The sequence below is a fragment of the Lithobates pipiens genome, unplaced genomic scaffold (genome assembly GCF_037356315.1).
Source record: "Lithobates pipiens isolate NorthernLeopardFrog02 unplaced genomic scaffold, aLitPip1_a1.2 Scaffold_18, whole genome shotgun sequence".
NCBI classification, from domain to species: domain Eukaryota; kingdom Metazoa; phylum Chordata; class Amphibia; order Anura; family Ranidae; genus Lithobates; species Lithobates pipiens.
In genome coordinates, this window is record NW_027507758.1 from 465,775,311 (window position 1) to 465,794,631 (window position 19,321).

General features: G+C 45.0%; 1 protein-coding gene across 1 annotated transcript in view; it reads left to right on the forward strand.

The window, feature by feature from the left end:
• The window catches only part of LOC143988602 (putative serine protease K12H4.7), a 151,784-nt gene that overhangs the window by 21,618 nt on the left and 110,845 nt on the right, over positions 1-19,321 (forward strand). The window contains exons 3-4 of the mRNA XM_077488286.1: positions 7,664-7,896; positions 16,742-16,877. Of these exons, the coding sequence (XP_077344412.1) occupies positions 7,664-7,896; positions 16,742-16,877 (369 nt within the window). The remainder of the gene's footprint in view (positions 1-7,663; positions 7,897-16,741; positions 16,878-19,321) is intronic.

Here is a 19,321-nt window from a genome sequence, read left to right on the forward strand (position 1 = left end):
ATTGGTATAGAGCGTGTACACAGAGCCCTTCGACCTAAGGGGAAAGAATCTGACCCACCCCGTGATGTGGTGTGCTGTTTAATTGACTACAACATAAAAGAGGAGATCCTCCACAGAGCTAGACGAGCACCAGGTCCGCTTTCTTATAATGGAGCTACCATATCTCTATTCCAAGACCTTTCAGCAATAACTCTGCAAAGGCGCAGAGAGCTCCGCCCCTTGCTGGAAACTCTTCGCGCCAGGAACATTCCGTATAGATGGCGATTCCCGTTTGCTCTTTCGGCCACCTCTGGTGGGAGATCTGCACTGCTACGAGTTCCTGAGGACCTGCGTCACTTCTGTGACACGCTCGCTATACCAGTGACTGAGGTCCCGGATTGGTATGCGGAATTTCGTCCCCCGATGGCCAAACGCATGCACTCCCCGCAAGAGCCCATGGAGTACCAGGATACTCGCTCTCGAAGACGCCGTTCTCCCTCGGAGTCCAGAGCTCATCCTATCAGACTCAGAGTGGCTCCAGATGACAGCCCTCAGAGAGCACCGTTGCCCCGGAGAGCCCGCAGAGACCGCTGAATGAGACCTGAGTCGTGAACTGACACCTTGACTGTTCTATTACTAAGTACATTCCCTTAGCCTCTTTCTTTTATTTTTTCTCACTTGCTATCCCCTTTTCCTCTCTTGTCCCCTTTATTACTGCTCCCTTTCCTTGCTCGCCTTTTTCCTCCCCACCTTCTCTTTTTTCGTTCGTTCTGCTTGTCGTACTGTGCCTCTCCGGATGTCTCCCTTGCTAAGGTGACGGACTACCGTTCGTGTTAGTCACCGCCTCTTCCTACACCAAGCGCGGATGTCCTCTCTTGCTGCACCTTGTATGACGTTCTTTTGGGGATGGCTTAAGCATAGTCTATCTGTTTGTGTTCCAGGTTGTATTATGCCTTCCCGGAGGGGGGGGGGGGAGATAGAGGAGTGGAGCTCAATTAGGACAGTTCAGTATTTTACCGTCAAAAAACAAAAAAAGGAAATTTTTTATTTATTTTTTTTTTTTTCGTGTAATTAGCCCCCTCAAATCACACTTGTACTAGGGGTATAATTTTGAGTACCCGAACGTGTTCCTATATGCACGTTTATTCATGCATATAGAGATAATGTTCTCTTCTCAGCCTATGTGCATTGCTTACAAGCTCCTTTCCTCTGTCTCACCCTCCTCGGGGTAAATATGTCCATTATTATAAATGCCATTAGCAATGGATAATTGTGTATCCTATACGGGAATACTGCATAGGTTAAAGAAGTGCTCGGGGAGACTTCAAAAGATACTCCCCTCCAGTCTCCCTTTCCTTTTACCATCCATTCCATCCTCCCTTCCCCACCCCACTTGTTTCTTTCTCCCTTCTTTGAAAAGGAGAACACTCCCATACTTTTGGTTATTACTTTACTTGATGGGTTGCTCAACCAGTTAACATGGTTCTCAGGTGGGAAACAGGTATGTTCAGTTTTTCCCGTTATCTAACGGTAGTGTTTTACCACCCCACCCTAGTTGTTGCATACAATAGGGGCAACCCATGCGTTCAGATGGTTTGGCTTGCCTTTGGGTTGCAGTTTATACTTATTTATGAACTTTTCTTATACCAATACTTGCTGGTCTCAATAATATGATCCTATATTACCACACTCGGTTTGATAGCCTAACACATTAATATATATTGTTTGGGAAAATGACATGCATTTATTCCTTTGTTCTTTTCAACCTATCCTCAGATAGCCTCTCAGATTGCGAGGCTCCCGGTTACAGGGGGCCTATGTTTTACATTCCTCTGTCAGCGGGATATGTTATGTTTTTCAATCCTCCTTGTTGTTTTGGTTGCTCCAGAACCCCATGCCTCACGGTGGTATTCATTAGTATAGACTCCCCGGCTCATATACTTGGACTTGACACCGATTTTTTTTTCCGGACTTTGGTCGATTTTTACTCGTTTAGAAATCGGCAGTGGAAGTGTAAGCAGGTCTTACACCTCTCCGGAGTTCCTTTTGGGGAAACCTTCCCCGCACCTCCTAGTACCAGCTATCTGCGTGTGTTTTTTCAACGGTGTCACTTTATTTCATTTTTTCTACTTCTAGTTGTAGTGGATTTAATTCGTTACAGATATCTGACTCACCTACCCTCTTCCCCCCCCCCCCCTTTTTTTTTTTTTTTTTTTTTCTCTCTTCTCTTAAGGGTCCATAACCCTTACACAATTGTCTACACCCTATCTCTTTAGGCCTCTACAGAACATTGTGTGGTGAGACTCCGGTTTATTGCCCTTAATCTTCCATAGTAGTTTTATACCTCCTCTCCCCCACGGTCACCGGTTTATATTCGCAATTAATTCAACCCAACTCATAGTTGCTCATCTTGCCCCTAAGGACACTTCTCTACACAGGGTCATTTCTACACCTCTACCGAGTTCTTAGTATGGCTCCTTCACACCAATTGAACACTCGTGATGCCCTTAAAATTGTTTCTTTGAACGCACAAGGACTTAACCTACCTGAGAAGCGATCTCAAGTATTACTTTTTGCTCATACCTGTAGGGCGGACATAGTCTTCCTACAGGAAACCCATTTTAGGACTGACCACACCCCGAAATTTTCCAACCATCGTTTCCCGTCCGGCGTGCATGCCACCAACCCAACATCTAAATCTAAAGGGGTTTCGATACTCCTGTCACGTCACTGCCCCCTCCAGATTTTGGATACCATCCTGGACCCAGAGGCGAGATATATCTTTGTTAAAGGCAAACTGAGGGGTAAACTTTTCACACTAGCCAACATTTATGCCCCCAACACAGGACAACCTTCCTTCTTTGGGACAGTCAGTTCCAAACTTGCTTCCTTCCAGGAGGGTATCCTTATTTTGGGGGGTGACTTCAATGTCACTCTCAACCCGCTCCTAGACTCTTCTAACGGTTCGTCGGCTCTCCAATATAAAGCGCTGCGCTCCATTAATCGTCATCTACAAGACTTAGGCCTTCATGACTCCTGGCGTACATTGAACCCACAAGGGAGAGATTATTCCTTCTTCTCTACACCTCACAATCGGTATTCCCGATTGGATTACCTATTTCTCTCACAAAGAGATTTACCACTCCTCAGGACCACATCTATTGAGCCAATGTATATTTCCGATCACCACCCGGTTACTATGACCTTACAAATAGCGGATAACCTCCACACTACACCGATTTGGCGTTTAGACCCGTCTCTACTCTCTGATCCCGTAATTGCTGCCTCTATTCAGGACAACCTAACCAACTATTTCAAAGAGAACCAATCTCCACATATGGACCCCATGCTAGTGTGGGAAGCCCACAAATGTACGATTCGGGGGGAGCTGATTGCAGCTGCGGCCAAACTTAGAAGAGAGAGGAATAATCTTATAGCTCAGCTCTCCAACCGCATTAAAAAATTGGAAAGGGCTCACAAACTTACCAGACTTAAAGACACCCTAACTGACCTAACTCAAGCTAGACATGAATTGCTTCAAATTTTGAATGTCCGCATCAAGAGGAACTATATGCTCTCACGTAAATTCTTCTACGAATACAGTAATAAATCAGGTAAATTTCTTGCCAGAGCACTTAGAAAGCAAAGGGCCACTAGAACTATACATTCACTCACCGATCCTAAGGGTAATAAAGTGGTCTCAAACCAGATGATTGCAAACCAGTTTGTTCAATATTATTCTAAATTATATAACCTTAGGGAACATTTACCACAGGTGGGCCGGACACACAGAAGGGAGATCATTGCCGAATTTTTACACAAGTAAGCTCCTACCCCTATTTCACAGGATGCAGCGACTTCCTTGGAAGGTCCACTCACTGCCTCAGAACTTGAGGCGGCCCTCAAACAGCTGAAACCGGGGAAGAGCCCCGGGCCCGATGGCCTCACTTCCAGCTATTATAAAACTTTCATAGTTTCTTTAAAACAACACTTCTTAGCGGCATTTAATTCAATTTCACCGGATAAACCTCCCCCCAGAGATACTCTTAGGGCGCACATAACGGTGATTCCCAAACCTCATAAAGATGAGTCACAGGTGTCAAACTACCGACCCATTTCCTTACTGAACGTGGATTTGAAAATCTTCGCAAAAATGCTGGCTAATCGCCTTCTCCCCCTCCTTCCCCAGCTAGTTTCCTTGGATCAGGTGGGATTCGTGCCGGGAAGGGAGGGCAGAGACAACACGATAAAAGCGCTCTCTATACACCACTGGCTGACCTCCTCTTCTACACAAAAGGTTTTTTTTCTCTCTCTGGACGCGGAGAAGGCGTTCGACAGAGTGGCCTGGGACTATATGGAAGAGGTACTGCAAAAAGTAGGATTACCTGGTCGCCTGATCTCACTTGTCATGGCTCTATATACGTCCCCTACAGCCCAGGTCAGGGTTAATGTTCATTTGTCGGACGCCTTCTCCGTGTCCAATGGGACCCGTCAGGGTTGTCCACTTTCTCCCCTATTATTCCTCCTTACCTTAGAACCCCTCCTTCATAAATTGAACTCGAACCCGGACATTAAGGGGATTCAGATTGGTACTATGACACATAAAATTGCCGCATTTGCGGATGATATTCTCCTTTTCCTCTCCGAACCCCTCATTTCCCTACCTAACCTCCTTTCGGACCTTGAAGCCTTTAATGTACTATCCAATCTAAAGATCAATTTTTCAAAATCTGAAGCTCTAAACATATCTTTAAGCTCTGAAATGCTTGATTTATGCCGCCAAAACTTTCCCTTTCGATGGAATGATAAAGCCATCACTTATTTAGGCATCCAATTACCTGCCAATCTGGGAAACTTATACTCAGCAAACTTTGTCCCTCTCCTCCGAACCATCAAGGCAGATCTGGCCGCCTGGTCTACCGGGATGTTCTCCTGGTTTGGAAGAGCCTCGATTATTAAAATGAACATCTTACCTCGTTTGTTATATCTTTTTCAAACGATACCGATAAAACTGCCTCCGGCTTTTTTTAAATCTTTCCAATCCCTCTGTACCGATTTTATTTGGAAGGGACGAAGAGCCAGGTTAAGCTTTTCCAGATTGTCTCTACCAAAAGGCAAAGGTGGTATAAGCCTTCCGGACATTAAGAAATACTATTTAGCTAGTCATGTAGCCAGAATTGTTGATTGGAATCTCCATTCGGAGACCAAAGCTTGGATAAACATAGAAGGCGCTTTTTCCCAGATCCCGCTTAAATCTCTACCTTGGTTACTCCCTGAACATGTTCCTCAAACCTGCACACTACATCCGCTAATTGCGGGTACGTTACATGCATATCGCTCGGCATGTCGAGCTCATCACATTTCTACTCCTCAGGGTCCATTAACCCCTATTAAACACAACCCAGCCTTCCCGGCTGGACAATCTGATACCTTCCTCTCCGACTTATGGAATACACCCGAGGTTAGGGCTCAATTCTTTTTCTCTAATTCCAGACTATTATCGATTTCCGATCTCCCTACGCGTCCCTCGGGACGTCCCTTTCCAATGTGGGCCTACCTACAAATTAGGCATTTCCTGACAGACCGCCAATTTAAACCGGATTTTGCTAGACAACTTACGCCTTTTGAACAATTGTGCACACAATCGGAACCGCAACGCCACCTCATTTCAGTCATATATGCACTTTTCTATTCGGCTCATAGCTCGAAGGACAATTTGGCAGTTCGCAGTTGGGAAACTGAGTTATCTCTATCGCTATCAGAATCCGATTGGTCTAACATTTATACTCACATTCACAAGGGTTCATCCAATGTCTCGATTCAAGAAAATAGCTTTAAAATTCTTACCAAATGGTATCTCACACCTAACAATTTGCACAAACGTAATCCTACCATATCCCCGGTTTGCTGGAGATGTGCAGACGGCGTTGGTTCCTTCCTGCACATTTGGTGGTCCTGTATACTGCTGCAACCTTTTTGGAGAGAGGTACACCGCCTAATCTGTCAAATTACCACACACCATATTGACTTCACCCCGGTCCAAATGCTCCTTCATCACTCGACACTCCCATTCAAAACATATCACCGCTCTCTCGTATTGCATTTACCTAACGCCGCTAAAATGTGTATCCCTGTTTTATGGAAATCCACTACACCGCCCTCCATCGCTAATTGGATTAACAGAGTCTCCAATGTAGCTGCAATGGAAGATTTAATCGGTCAAGCTAGGGATGCCCCCTCTAAATATTGGGCGACTTGGGCTTGTTGGCATCACTTCCGTAATTCAGCAGAATGTCTCCAATTGTTAACCGGAGTCTCACCACCATGAGGTTTCCAAATCCAATCAGTTGTCCATTGGTTCTCCCTTCTTGGGGGGTTTCTTTTCTTTCCTTTTATTTTATTTATTTATTTATTTATTTTTTCTCTCTCCTTCATATAGCCACTTGTCGCACGTGCAGCCCTCTTATAAATACTCACAATGCTAGAGTGGGCGCTGATTTCCCTGCCCGCTTGAGCCGGCCGTAGACCCCTTCTTATGTAGTCCCCTCCTATAGTTTTTTTTCCAACCATTCCGACAGTGATCAGGTGTCTAGTCCTCCATGGATGCTTTTAAATCTGAGTGGCAATCGTTGTTTAATCTCGGTTTTACAATTGAAATATTGATTGGTTACTCAAAATTGCATTTTTTTACAGCCAGATACCTATTACGTGTTGTTGTATAAGTGGTTTCTGTCTGCTACGTTCTATTGTTAGCATTGTTCTTTAACCAATTTTGGTTGCTCAGCTGTTTGTCAGTATTTACATTCTCTGTACCATGTGTATGCTTCAATAAAAGATTTTGCAACAAAAAAAATACTGCACTTGCTCAGTTTGGTCTTGATTGCTGGAGAGAACATTTCCTTGTTGATCAGAGCTAGCCAGGTCACATGATATTGACATCACATATGTGGGCGTGTATACAGATCCTAAATGACTGCCCAGTCCATCTCCTGTCCCCCCCCCTTCTCCATGCCCAGTAACTAAAGAACACAGTGGGTGGGATATCGCACCTTGATTAAATGATGATCCACCTCCCATAATAGCATGAGGACACGGGCTGTAGTGGAAAGCTCCTCCTTCCTATCTGAGCACTCAGGCAGACCCTGCAGTTTATCATGTGATCGTGGTATACAGCTCGGCCAAAAAGATTTATAGTGGCAGTATTTTAATATAAAAAAGATTTATAAGCCCTGGGCACTGGTGGGGGCAGGTGTACTATTTTCATATTAGGTTTGTAACACTTTGAGCTGAGTGTAATATGAGACCTGTGTGGAGGAAAAGGACACGCCCTCTCTACACAGTCTCATAGGGAAATCTGCAGAACTGAGGTTGTAAATCCATTGCTATGTGCTGGGAGTAGAGGGGCATCTCAGGAGATTGCGTGGTGTTGGCATAGACTGTCAGAAGTGGCACATGCAGATTGCACAGGAATGACAGAGTAGACAGAAATCACACTAGGTAATTCGGGTTAAGGCAAGTACATGCGATGGAGTGGTGCTTTGTTCATTATTTATTTCAGGGTTTTTTTTTTTTTTTTTTTTTTTTAACACTTTTAAACTCCTTCTTCTTCTCTCTCTCTTTTTTTTTTTTTTTTTTTTTTTCTTTTTTTTATCTGCTAGTCACATCCACCTTTTTCTTCTTGCAGGAATATGACTGTGGCCAACCTCCATTATCTGAGCAGTCAACAAGCTTTGGCAGACCTTGCCCACTTTCAGGTAGTGATGACTGAAAAACTTGGATTAGGTAACAGGAAATGGATTGTATTTGGTGGATCGTATCCTGGCTGTCTTGCAGCATGGTACAGATTAAAGTTCCCTCACTTGGCCTATGCAGCTGTAGCCAGCAGTGCCCCGGTACAAGCTGTGCTGAATTTTTATGGTAAGAAATTAGAGAATTTCACATTTTTTGTTTTTTATGAACTAAAAGCTGAAGTGTGTCCTGGGGGTGAGGCGGGTGCTAAAGTGAGATGGATGGCGCCAGCAATATGCAAGCATATAGAAATCTTCACTAGCACATCACTGTGTGTGTGTGTGTGTGTGTGTGTGTTGGGGTTTTTTATTTTCTTGAGTGATCTCACAATCTTTTCTGATTTTTATCATGAGTTGCTACTAGGGTTGCCACCTTTTCTTCAAGCCAAACCCGAACGTTTTCACGGCGCATGGCAATTTTTTTGTAGTACACGCTATAGGATTGTAAAATACCTTGGGTTACCCAAAAAGAGTAGTAATGAAGTGTGCTACAGTGAACAGTTGCTACAGCCAAATTGCATTAAAAGTGGGGGGACTTAAAGGGGCATGATTAAATAAAACAAAAGCATTTAGTGTACCCATAAAATATGATTCGATTAATAAAAGAAATGTCAGTGAAAATAGCCTACCTTAAAAGTGGACCCTGTCAGCCAGTAGAGCAGTGGACGGTGTCAATAGAGCAGTAAATGGTGTCATTAGGGCAGTGGACGGTGTCAGCAGGGCAGAGGGGTGTGTGTATAGTGTATGGTGGGGGGTTTATGTATAGTGTATGGTGGGGGGAGGGGGTGTATGTATAATGTATGGTGGGGGTGTATGTATAGTGTATGGTGGGGGGAGGGGTGTGTGTATGGTGGGGGGAGGTGTGTATGTATAGTGTATGGTGGGGGGGGGGGAGGAGAGGTGAGAGTACTTTGAAAACCTCACAATGAAAAAACTTACCTTACAATCTTGGCTGCAGTCCCAGCGCGATCTCTGCACACATTCCAGAGCAGCAGGGAATGGAGAGGCTCCGCCCACCTCCTTGTGCCTTCTACAGCCAGCCAGAGGATTGGAGGAGAGCACCATGGAGGCTCCGACCACCTCCTTGTCCCTTCTACAGCCAGCCAGGGGATTGGAGGAGAGCACCATGGAGGCTCCGCCTCTGCCTCTGTGTCCCGACTCCCATCCTGTACTCAGTCTCAGACAGCTAAACAGGAGCAGATATTAATAAGCGCTACACCACTGCGGACCCCGAAATTGAGGAGACACGGCTGCGCAGGAAGAGAGCCACTGACGGGTCTGAAATGAATAATGTGCCCGGGTCTCAGGTGGTCAGAGACCCGGGCACATGTTTCAAAACCCGTACTGTCCGGGTGAATCCCGGACAGGTGGCAACCCTAGTTGCTACTCCAGGTGAACATAGGCTGCCAAGCATTCATGACTATCAAATTTTGGATGTAATTTTCTAGCTCAGGTCAGAAAGTCAGAGGTTTGATTGGTTAGAGCAGAAAACCAAAATACTTTATTTCCTTCAGTTTTGAGTCCAAATGCAGAAGGCCATTTGTTCCCAACCAGCACTGTCTGGTATATATTATTAATAATAATAATAATAATATTATTATTATTTTTTTTTTGCAAAAGTAAGGCATCTACAACTAAACGGGTAAATGTATGCAGAAATCAGTTTACAGCTGCATAGATCATTTAGCAAGTCTTACCTTCTGCCCTCTCTAGTAAACATCACAATTCAGTTCTTTTCTGATTCTAATTGCACCCCAGCTGCTGAAAAGGCACTCCTGCCTAGAGTTGCCACCTCATCCCTTTAAAACCGAACACATATGAATTACACAGGTTATAAGTCTTTTCCTTTTAATAAAATCGATAACAAAAGGCACCTCCATTATGGATATTCCCATGTACAGTCCATACATACAATAGAACCAATTTTACAATGAACAAAAGTAGTGAAGACATCAGTATACCTAGTTTTATATAACTTGACATTGCCGTCTATGATACTGCCTTTTGCTGTTAATGCAGACAGAACAGTACCAACTAACAATAACCATGAACTCTTCTCTTGGAATATTAACCTCATTTATGAGTATACACCACAATAAAAGCAGCTTAACGACAGCATCCTGGTATGAATTGTCAGTCATTGTTCACTTCTTTCAATGTTAAACCCAACTGTCCTGATCCATCAACATTGCAGCAGCCTGTTAAGGACCAGTTGTGGAGGAGCTACATCTGGAGCACCCAACCAACATTTTTTTTTTTTTTTACTTCTTAGGTGATTTCCTATGATGATGGGTATTTGTTTCATGGATAAGTATGTTATTGACCGCCTGGATCCTGGATGCTTAATCGTTGGAGTCTGGGCAGATTACCAATATCTCACTATAAGCTTTCTAGCCAAACTAGTCTAAGGAGAGCAATGTGTACTTAGAATATTCTGAGAGACTATGATTCTTCTACCAAGGGATCCACAGACAACTGAACTTGATATACATTCTTAATAATTCTAATGACACTGTTGCAATTAGGGATGGCCGAACGGTTCGCCCGGCGGTCGTTTCGTGGCGAATTTCGGCTGTTCGCGATTTGCCCGATCGGCGGACTATTGCCACCGTTCACCCGGCGGACTTCCGTGTTTTCTGTGAAAAAGAACTTTGACCTATGATGACACATCCATCATGGGGTACAGGACAGCCAATTGAGACATTAGAGCACATGGACACTTGGACATTCCCCCTAACTTATAAATACACCTGATCCGGCGGCCATTTTACATTCTTTCTTCTGCCTCTATAGGGAGAGGTTGCTGTGTGGAGCAGGGAGAGATTACAGTGACCCAAATCGCTAGTTATTTGGTACACAAAAGTTCTTTTCAGGACTGGTATAGGTGTTAGGTGTATATAGGTTTGCTGTGCTACTGATTGTTGCAACAGCCTGAGTGTCTTTTGTCAGTTTAGAGAAAGGGACAGGACGGTGTGTGCTGCAGGGAGAGTCAGTTTAATCATTAGCTGTTACTATCAGGTCCACAAAAGTGCTATTCCAGTAACCAGTTATTGTTCCAGCAGCCTCTGTTTTGTCAGTTTATATAGGGACAGGCAGGAAGCAGTGTGTGCGGCAGTGAGGGTCAGTTTAATCAGTAGCTGTTAATATATTAGGTCCACAAAGGTTCTTTTCAGGACTGGTATCAGTGGTATGGTAATAGGCTTGTACACGTATAATATTCTTTCTTCCAAATATAGAAAGAATATTATACTTGACTGCTGCCCTTCTGCTGCAGTCTGCTAATCATTCACAACCTACTTGTTCCACAAAGGTCCTTATAAGGACTGGTAAGGTATAGGGTACTACAGTACATAGGGTTGAGTGAGGTACAGTCTGCCATTCTATAAGGACTGGTATAGGTCCACAATACATAGGGTTGAGGTGCACTACTGCTGTCTGACCACTGCCCTATACTGCAGCAGTCCTTCATCGGTATAGGGACTGAGAGTTTTGTCACAGGGTCATTTAAAAATGACAGGCAGAGGAAGAGGCAGGCCCTTCTGCAGGGGTGGTAGGGGTAGGGCAGGAGTAACAGGCTTGAGCCAAAGTGGGAAGTTGCAGAAGGTGCGTTCAGTTCATTTAACCACTTGCTTACTGGGCACTTAAACCCCCCTCATGCCCAGACCAATTTTCAGCTTTCAGCGCTGATGCACTTTGAATGACAATTGCGCGGGCATACAACACTGTACCCAAATGAAATTTTTATCATTTTTTTTTTCCCACAAATAGAGCTTTCTTTTGGTGGTATTTAATTACAGCTGGGAGTTTTATTTTTTGCTAAACAAACAAAAAAAGATGCAAAAAAAATCAATAAAAAAATCATGTTTAATAGTTTGTTATAAAATTTTGCAAACAGGTCATTTTTCTCCTTCATTGAAGTGCACTGATAGGCTGCACTGATAGGCATAGTTAAGGCGGCACTAATAGTCACAGATAAGGCGGCACCGATGGGCACGGATGGGTGGCACTGATAGGTGGCACTGCTGGGCGGCACTGATGGGCACTGGTAGATGACACTGATGGGCACAGATATGTGGCACTGGGGTGCAGCACCTTAGTTGAGGCAGATTGTGGCACTGCTGGGTGGCCCTGTGGGCACTGCTGGGTGGCACTGGGCACTGCTGGGTGGCACTGACGGGGGGACACATTTTTTATTGATGTGGCAAAGCAGGGGGCAGGTGGGCACTGGCAGGGCTGGCCGTGATCGGGACTGATGTCCCGATCATGGCCGCTGGTGATCGGCTCTTTTTTTTTTTTTTTTTTTCTCCTCGCGCTGTCAGCGCGAGGAGGAATAATAGCCGATTACGGCTCCATTGTATCACATGATCAGCTGTCATTGGCTGACAGCTGATCACGTGATAAGGGGACGGGATCATAGACTCACCGATCAGAGCGCACCGCGCGCGCCCCTCAGGGGGGGCGCGCAGGCCGCTCGTGCACGGGACGACGTCAATAGACGTAGTCCCGGCAAAGGAGATCTGCGCTGTAGCCGTCACTCGGCTATAGCGGGGGTCTCAAGTGGTTAAAGGACGCACCAGACTTGGTTGAGTGGCTCACTCAGCCTTACTCTTCTGCACCCTCTTCTTCACTCTCTATGTGCACCTCCAAAGACACTACCACCAACAACACCACCACCACATACCTTCCGCTTGAGTCACAGGAATTATTTTCCGATCCATATCAAGACATTTCTGATGCGCAGCCACTCTTGGTATTGGATCAGGAAGAGGAGGTAGCAACAACCGCTACTCAGCAGTCTGACGACAGTACCCAGATCAGCCCAAGGAGGAGGTTGGTCCCCGTTGTTGCTGCCTACTCCGAGATCTCTACTTATAGCGGTGGGGAAGGTGACGTTGATGATGACGTGTCTAGTGATGTCACATGGGTGCCCACAAGAGAGGAAGAGGGGAGTTCAGAGGGAGATATGGACCAGCAGATAGGGAGGAGAAGCAGGAATAACTTGCATTGCACAGGAGGGACAAAGCAGACTGCAAATGTATCAGGAGCGAGTCATCGACCATGTATGGTCACATCTGGCGCTCCCAGGACACCGGCACATGGCTCCGCAGTGTGGGCTTTTTTTAACGTGTCCGCTGCTGACAATAGCGTTGCCATCTGCAATCTTTGCAGTCAACGCATTAGTCGCGGTAAGCCCAAAACTCGCCTAGGGACGACCGCCTTAAGAAGGCACATGAGCAGCCATCACCGAGCCCAGTGGGAGCAACGGAACACACAAAGCCACACTCCAGGCTCTCACTGTCCAGCCTCGTCTTCTACTTCTCCTTCTCCTCTCTTCTCACAATTGTCCTCCATTCCACCTTCCATCACGCCAAGCTCACGTTTTTCTGCAAAAAGGCAGGCTTCCGTGGGCCTAATGTTCGAGCGTAAAAAATGATGACGCCGGATAACCCTCTTGCCCAACGGTTGACGGCTGGCTTGTCAGAACTGATAGCCCGCCAACTACTGCCATATAAACTGGTGGACTCGGAGGCCTTTCGCAAATTTGTGGTCATTGGAACACCACAATGGAAGGTCCCAGGAAGGAAGTATTTCTCACAGAAGGGCATCCCAGAGCTATATGGCCATGTTCAGCGGCAAGTGAATGTATCTCTGGCACACAGTGTCAGTGCCAAGATACATCTGACCACAGACATGTGGTCTAGCAAACACGGGCAGGGAAGGTATATCACTTTTACTGCCCACTGGGTGAACCTTCTGACGGCCGTCAAGCATGTAACCCGTGGCACCCGTGTAAATTTGGTTTTACCGCCATGGATTGCATGCAGGCCTGGCTCTTCTTCTCCTCCTCCTCCTCCTACTCCATCCTCCTCCCTCTCCTCCTCGGCTGACTCCTCCTTTTCCGCTGCTAGCGTCTCTTCCGCTGCGCCGCCCAAGCTCCCCAGAACTTATTCGACATGCCAGGTGAGACGTTGCCATGCCGTGCTGCGTCTGTTGTGCCTGGAAGCCAAGAGCCACACTGGCCCGGCACTCCTTTCAGCTTTGCGTTCACAGGCAGATCAGTGGCTAACACCGCTCAATTTGACAGTTGGTAAAGTGGTGTGTGACAACGGTGCCAATCTGCTTAGCGCATTGAAACAGGGCAAAATGACGCACGTGCCATGCATGGCACACGTCTTAAACTTGGTCGTGCAGCGATTCGTTGTCAAATACCCTAGGGTCCAGGACATCTTGCGGCAGGAAGGAAAATCTCGGCCCATTTCAGAAGATCTTACACGGCCATGGCTCGCCTTGCTGACATTCAGCGGCGACACAATCTGCCGGTCAGACGTCTTATTTCCGATTGCCCGACGCGATGGAACTCGACCTTCTATATGCTTGATAGGCTGCTCCAGCAGAAACGTGCAGTTAACGTCTACCTGTATGAACTCTGCGGCAGAACAGGTTCTGGGGAGCTGGGGTTTTTTTCACCACGCCAGTGGCTGCTCATGCGCGACGCATGCAGACTTCTGCCGCCATTTGAGGAGATCACCAAACTATACTATTAGGTCCACAAAAGTCCTTTTCAGGACTGGTATGGTGTAGTAGTACAGGATATAGTTTTGAGTGCTATTCACGTTATTGTTGCAGCAGCCTGTGTTTTGTCAGTTTAAATAGGGACAGACAGGAAGCTGTGTGTGGCAGTGAGGGACAGTCAGTTTAATCAGTAGCTGTTACTATTAGGTCCACAAAGGTCCTTTTCAGGACTGGTATGGTAATAGGGTTGTACACGTGTAATATTCTTTCTTCCAAATATAGAAAGAATATTATACTTGACTGCTGCCCTTCTGCTGCAGGTAGTCCTTTATCAGTATAGGGACTGAGGTACAGTCTGCTAATCACAACCTACTAGTTGCACAAAGGTCCTTCTAAGGACTGGTAAGGTATAGCGTACTAGAGTATATAGGGTTGAGTGAGGTACAGTCTAATCCTTAAGGACTGGTATATCACGGTGCTGGTGTCAGTGTTCTCTATCGCGGTGCTGGTGTCAGATCACTCTATCATGGTGCAGGTGTCAGTGCTCTATATCATGGTGCTGATGATGATCATCATCTCCTGCACCCTCTTCTTTGCCTACCCTGACCTTTCCTCTCCTCCATTGCCTTCATGCACTCCACAGTCCTGAATTGTCAGAATTTCACATATAAAAAAAGAATGCCTATAGTTGTCGATCCCAGATTCACCTCATACATGTGTTATGTCATTGGCCATGTGGTGGGACTATGTGTGCACAGCTAGTAATTATTTTGTGGCTGCAAATATGACCTGTAGGTTTGTAAAGTTCACCATCCCTGTGCTGTGCTGACTTCCTCCTGGGGCTGCTTATTATGAGGGGCTCCCACCATCCCTGTGCTGACTTCCTCCTGGGGCTGTACTTCTGCTGTGCATATTATGAGGGGCTCCCACCATCCCTGTGCTATGCTCATTATGAGGGGCTCCCACCATCCCTGTTCTATGCTGACTTCCTCCGGGGGCTGCTCATTATGAGGGGCTCCCACCATCCCTGTGCTGTGCTGACTTCCTCCTGGGGCTGTACCTCTGCTGTGCATATTATGAGGGGCTCCCACCATCCCTGTGCTATGCTGACTTCCTCCTGGGGCTGCTTACGGTGCAGGTGTCAGTGCTGTATATCACGGTGCAGGTGTCAGTGCTGTATATCACGGTGCTGGTGTCAGTGCTCTATATCACGGTGCTGGTGATCATCTCCTGCACCCTTTTCTTTGCCTACCCTGACCTTCCCTCTCCTCCATTGCCTTCATGCGCTCCACAGTCCTGAATTGTCACAATTTCACATATAAAAAAAGAATGCTTGTAGTTGTCGATCCCAGATTCACCTCATACATTTGTTATGTCATTGGCCATGTGGTGGGACTGTGCACAGCTAATAATAATTTTGTGGCTGCAAATTTGACCTGTAGGTTTGTAAAGTTTGCCTCCCATTGAAGTCAATGGGGCCCGCCGCGAACGTTACGGTTTGCGAACTATGGGCCGCGTTCGCGTTTCGCGTTTCCATCACTAGTGGAGATGTCTCAAACTAGTTAAGGCCACCGGAATGCATCTGACATTCAGAACAAATGGGTGAGTCTAGTCTTCCCCAGTCGTGCAGCTGCACCAGAGTCCTATATACTCTATGCAAAATAAATGCAATCATTTTTGTGCCGCAGATACTGACACTAGGGGTCCTGTTTAAGTATTTTCTCCTATTGTTCCCCATCAATAGGGCCAATGTCTCTTTCCCACTTCTCCCTGTAAGGTAAAAGATCAGGCGACTGTATATGGGCCAACAGTTGTGTATAAGTTTGCGAGATAATACCTTTTACTGATTCCAAGAAAGAGGATTGCGCCAGGTGCAGAGACGAATAGTTTCTCTGATATCTGACAGCGTTCTGAATCAAATTGAATGCAAATAAGGCACCAAGCGAGTTTTAACTACCACCTTTAATCAGCTACAGAACCCGTGCAGTTAATGTTTGCTTTTAAAGGGATGAGGTGGCAACCCTACTCCTGCTGGAAGGTGTTATTTTACTTTTAGCTCCAAAAAATTCTCACGTTTTGGAGCAACAGCATAGTACTGTTAAATAATTTCAAGTCATAAAAGTAAAAAGATTGGAAGTTATTGGCTAACTAAATTTGAAAATGATAGCTTTTAGAATATGTGAGGACACTTTGTGTTTCAATGTCAAAAGCTTACACTTACAATTAACTGACCGTCTCAATAGATGGAATCGCCTTAACTTTATATAATTTGAAAAAGTATCTAGGGTCTTTTAAGCCCCTGTTGGAGAAATGTTCCACCCTTCACAAGGACAGGAAGGGAAGGGTATATCTTCCAACAAGGGCATTGAGAGCAATAAAGACTTGACAGTTCTTACGTCTCACTGTATAGAAAACCAACCACCTATTTTGGCTATTGTAACCTTTCCATTATTGATTTGCAGAATACCTTGATGTGGTGCAGTCATCGTTGGCTAGAAATTACTCTGACTGCCCCAAGACAATTAAAGTGGCTTCAGATTCATTGATAGAGCTTCTGGCCCACAAAGAAAACTACGAGAAAATCACACGTGATTTCAAGTAAGTGGCTTTTGTGTAGTTTAGATTGTTACACTCATTTTTTTTTTTTTTTTTTTACAGTAGTGAACCTGCGAATGAACAGCTTTGTATCTGTCAGTTACAATATGGTAAGAAAATTGGCCTTTTAAAACGAGCCTCTGCTTTTAACTGGCAGGTGCATGAGTTCAAAATGTAGGGGTGCATTCACACCTGCGAATGCACCCGTCCTATGATTAGATGCTCAAACCCCACAATTGGTTGTATTGGCTACAAGTGCTGATTGGATGCTGGCTTTCCAGCATGTCTTAGACAAAATCTGGCTGTTAGAGCGGCTTCTGATGGAAAGACAGCTGTACACACTGCCAGAATTTTGGACGGTTCCTGTTGAACTGACTGATATTTGGCCCGTACGTACCCAGGCTTAGGGCCGGTTCACACAGCGAGGCGAGGTGAGGCGACACGGCTCGCCTCGCCTCGCTCCCGCAAGTCGCCCCCATTCAGTACTATGGAACCGTTCTGAGAGGAGCGACTCGAGTCGCTCCGACTCAGAAAAAAGGTTCCTGTACTACTTCGGGGCGACTTCGGGGGCGACTTGCATTGACTTCTATACAGAAGTCCTCTGCAAGTCGCCGCTGAGCTCCCCGCAGGTCGCGGCGAGGCAAGTCGGAGACGCCTCGCCGCGCCTTGCTGTGTGAACCGGCCCTTAATCTTGTTTAATTGAAGGTTGTGTGTGTGTATGTATCTCACCATGTAACGTGGAATGCCAATTAAATACATTAAAAACGAATACAATGACAATAGAAACCTTTGTGTAGGGGATATATATATATATATATATAATTTTTTTTACAGTTGTGTGCGAAAGTATTTGCCTGTGTGGGTTTAAAAAAAAAAAAAAAAAAAAACTTGGATCGTCAAACAAATATTATTACACAAAGACAACTTGATTAAATGCAAAATGCTGTTTTTAAATGATGGTTTCATTTATTAAGGCAAAAAAGCTGTCCAAACCTGCCTGGCTTTATGTGAAAAAGGAATTGCCCCCTAAACCTATTAAATGGTTGCGCCACCCTTGGCAACAATTGCAATCTAGCGTTTGCGATAACTGCCAATGAGTCTTTCACATTGGTGTCGAGCAATTTTGGATCACTCTTCTTTTCAAAATTGTTTTAATTCAGACACATTGGAGGGTTTTCCAGCATGAAGGGCCTGTGTAAGGTCATGATACAGCATCTCCATTGGATTTAAGTCCGGGCTTTGACTAGGCCATGCCAAAACCAACATTTTGCTTTGTTTGACCCTTTTGGAGGTGGACTTGCTGTTGTGTTTTGGATCATTGTCCTTCTGCATAACCCAAGTGCACTTTAGGTAGAGGTCACAAACTAATGGCCTGACATTCTATTTTAAGATTTTCTGGTAAAGCTCAGAATTAATGGTTTCATCAATTATGGTAAGTCATCCATGTCCTGAAGCTGCAAAGCAGCCCCAGACATCATGCTACCACCACCATGTCTGACTGTTGGTATGATGTTCTTGTTATGAACTGCTGCTGTATTTGTTTTATGCCAGATGGACACACGCCTTCCAAAAAGTTAAATGTTTGTCTCATCAGCCCACAAAATATTTTGCTTACGTTTTGGATAAGCAAGATTTTTTATTTTTTTTGATTAATGTGAGATGATTCTTTTTGCCCAGCAGTGGCTTTGGCCTTCGAACTCTCCCATGAATGCCGTTTTTGCCCAGTCTCTTTCTTATTGTTGAATCATGGACACTGATCTTACCTGAGGCAAGTGAGACCTGCAGTTCTTTTAGATGTTCTGGGTTCTTTTATGACCTCCTGGATGAGTCATCGTTGTGCTCCTTGTAGTAATTTTTGTAGGCCGGCCACTCCTGGGAAGGTTCACTGGAGTTCCAAAGCCTTAGACATGGCTTTGAAACCCTCCCTTGACCGATACATGTACATGACCTTTTTTTTTTTTTTTTTTAGATTGTGGCTTTTTGTGATCTGTTGGCATCTGTTACTTTATCAGACAGCTTCTATGTATGTGATTTCTTGATTTAACAGGTCAGGCAGTAATCAGACCTGGGTGTGGCAAGTGATTCATGATTCAGCATGCAAGGGAGAAATTCGTTTTTTTGAACAGCTTTTTCCCTTAATAATTAAATACATTTAAAAACTGCATTTTAAATTTACTCTGGTTATCTCTGTGTAATATTAAAATTTATTTGATCTGAATCATTTAAGTGTGAGAAATATGCAATTTGCTGTATGTATAATATACACAATTTCTCACAAAAGTGAGTACACCCCTCACATTTTTGTAAATATTTATTATATCTTTTCACATGACAACGCTTAAGAAGTTGCACTTTGCTACAGTGTAAAGTAGTGAGTATACAGCTTGTATAACGGTGTAAATTTGCTGTCCCCTCCAAAATAACTCAACACGCAGCCATTAATGTCT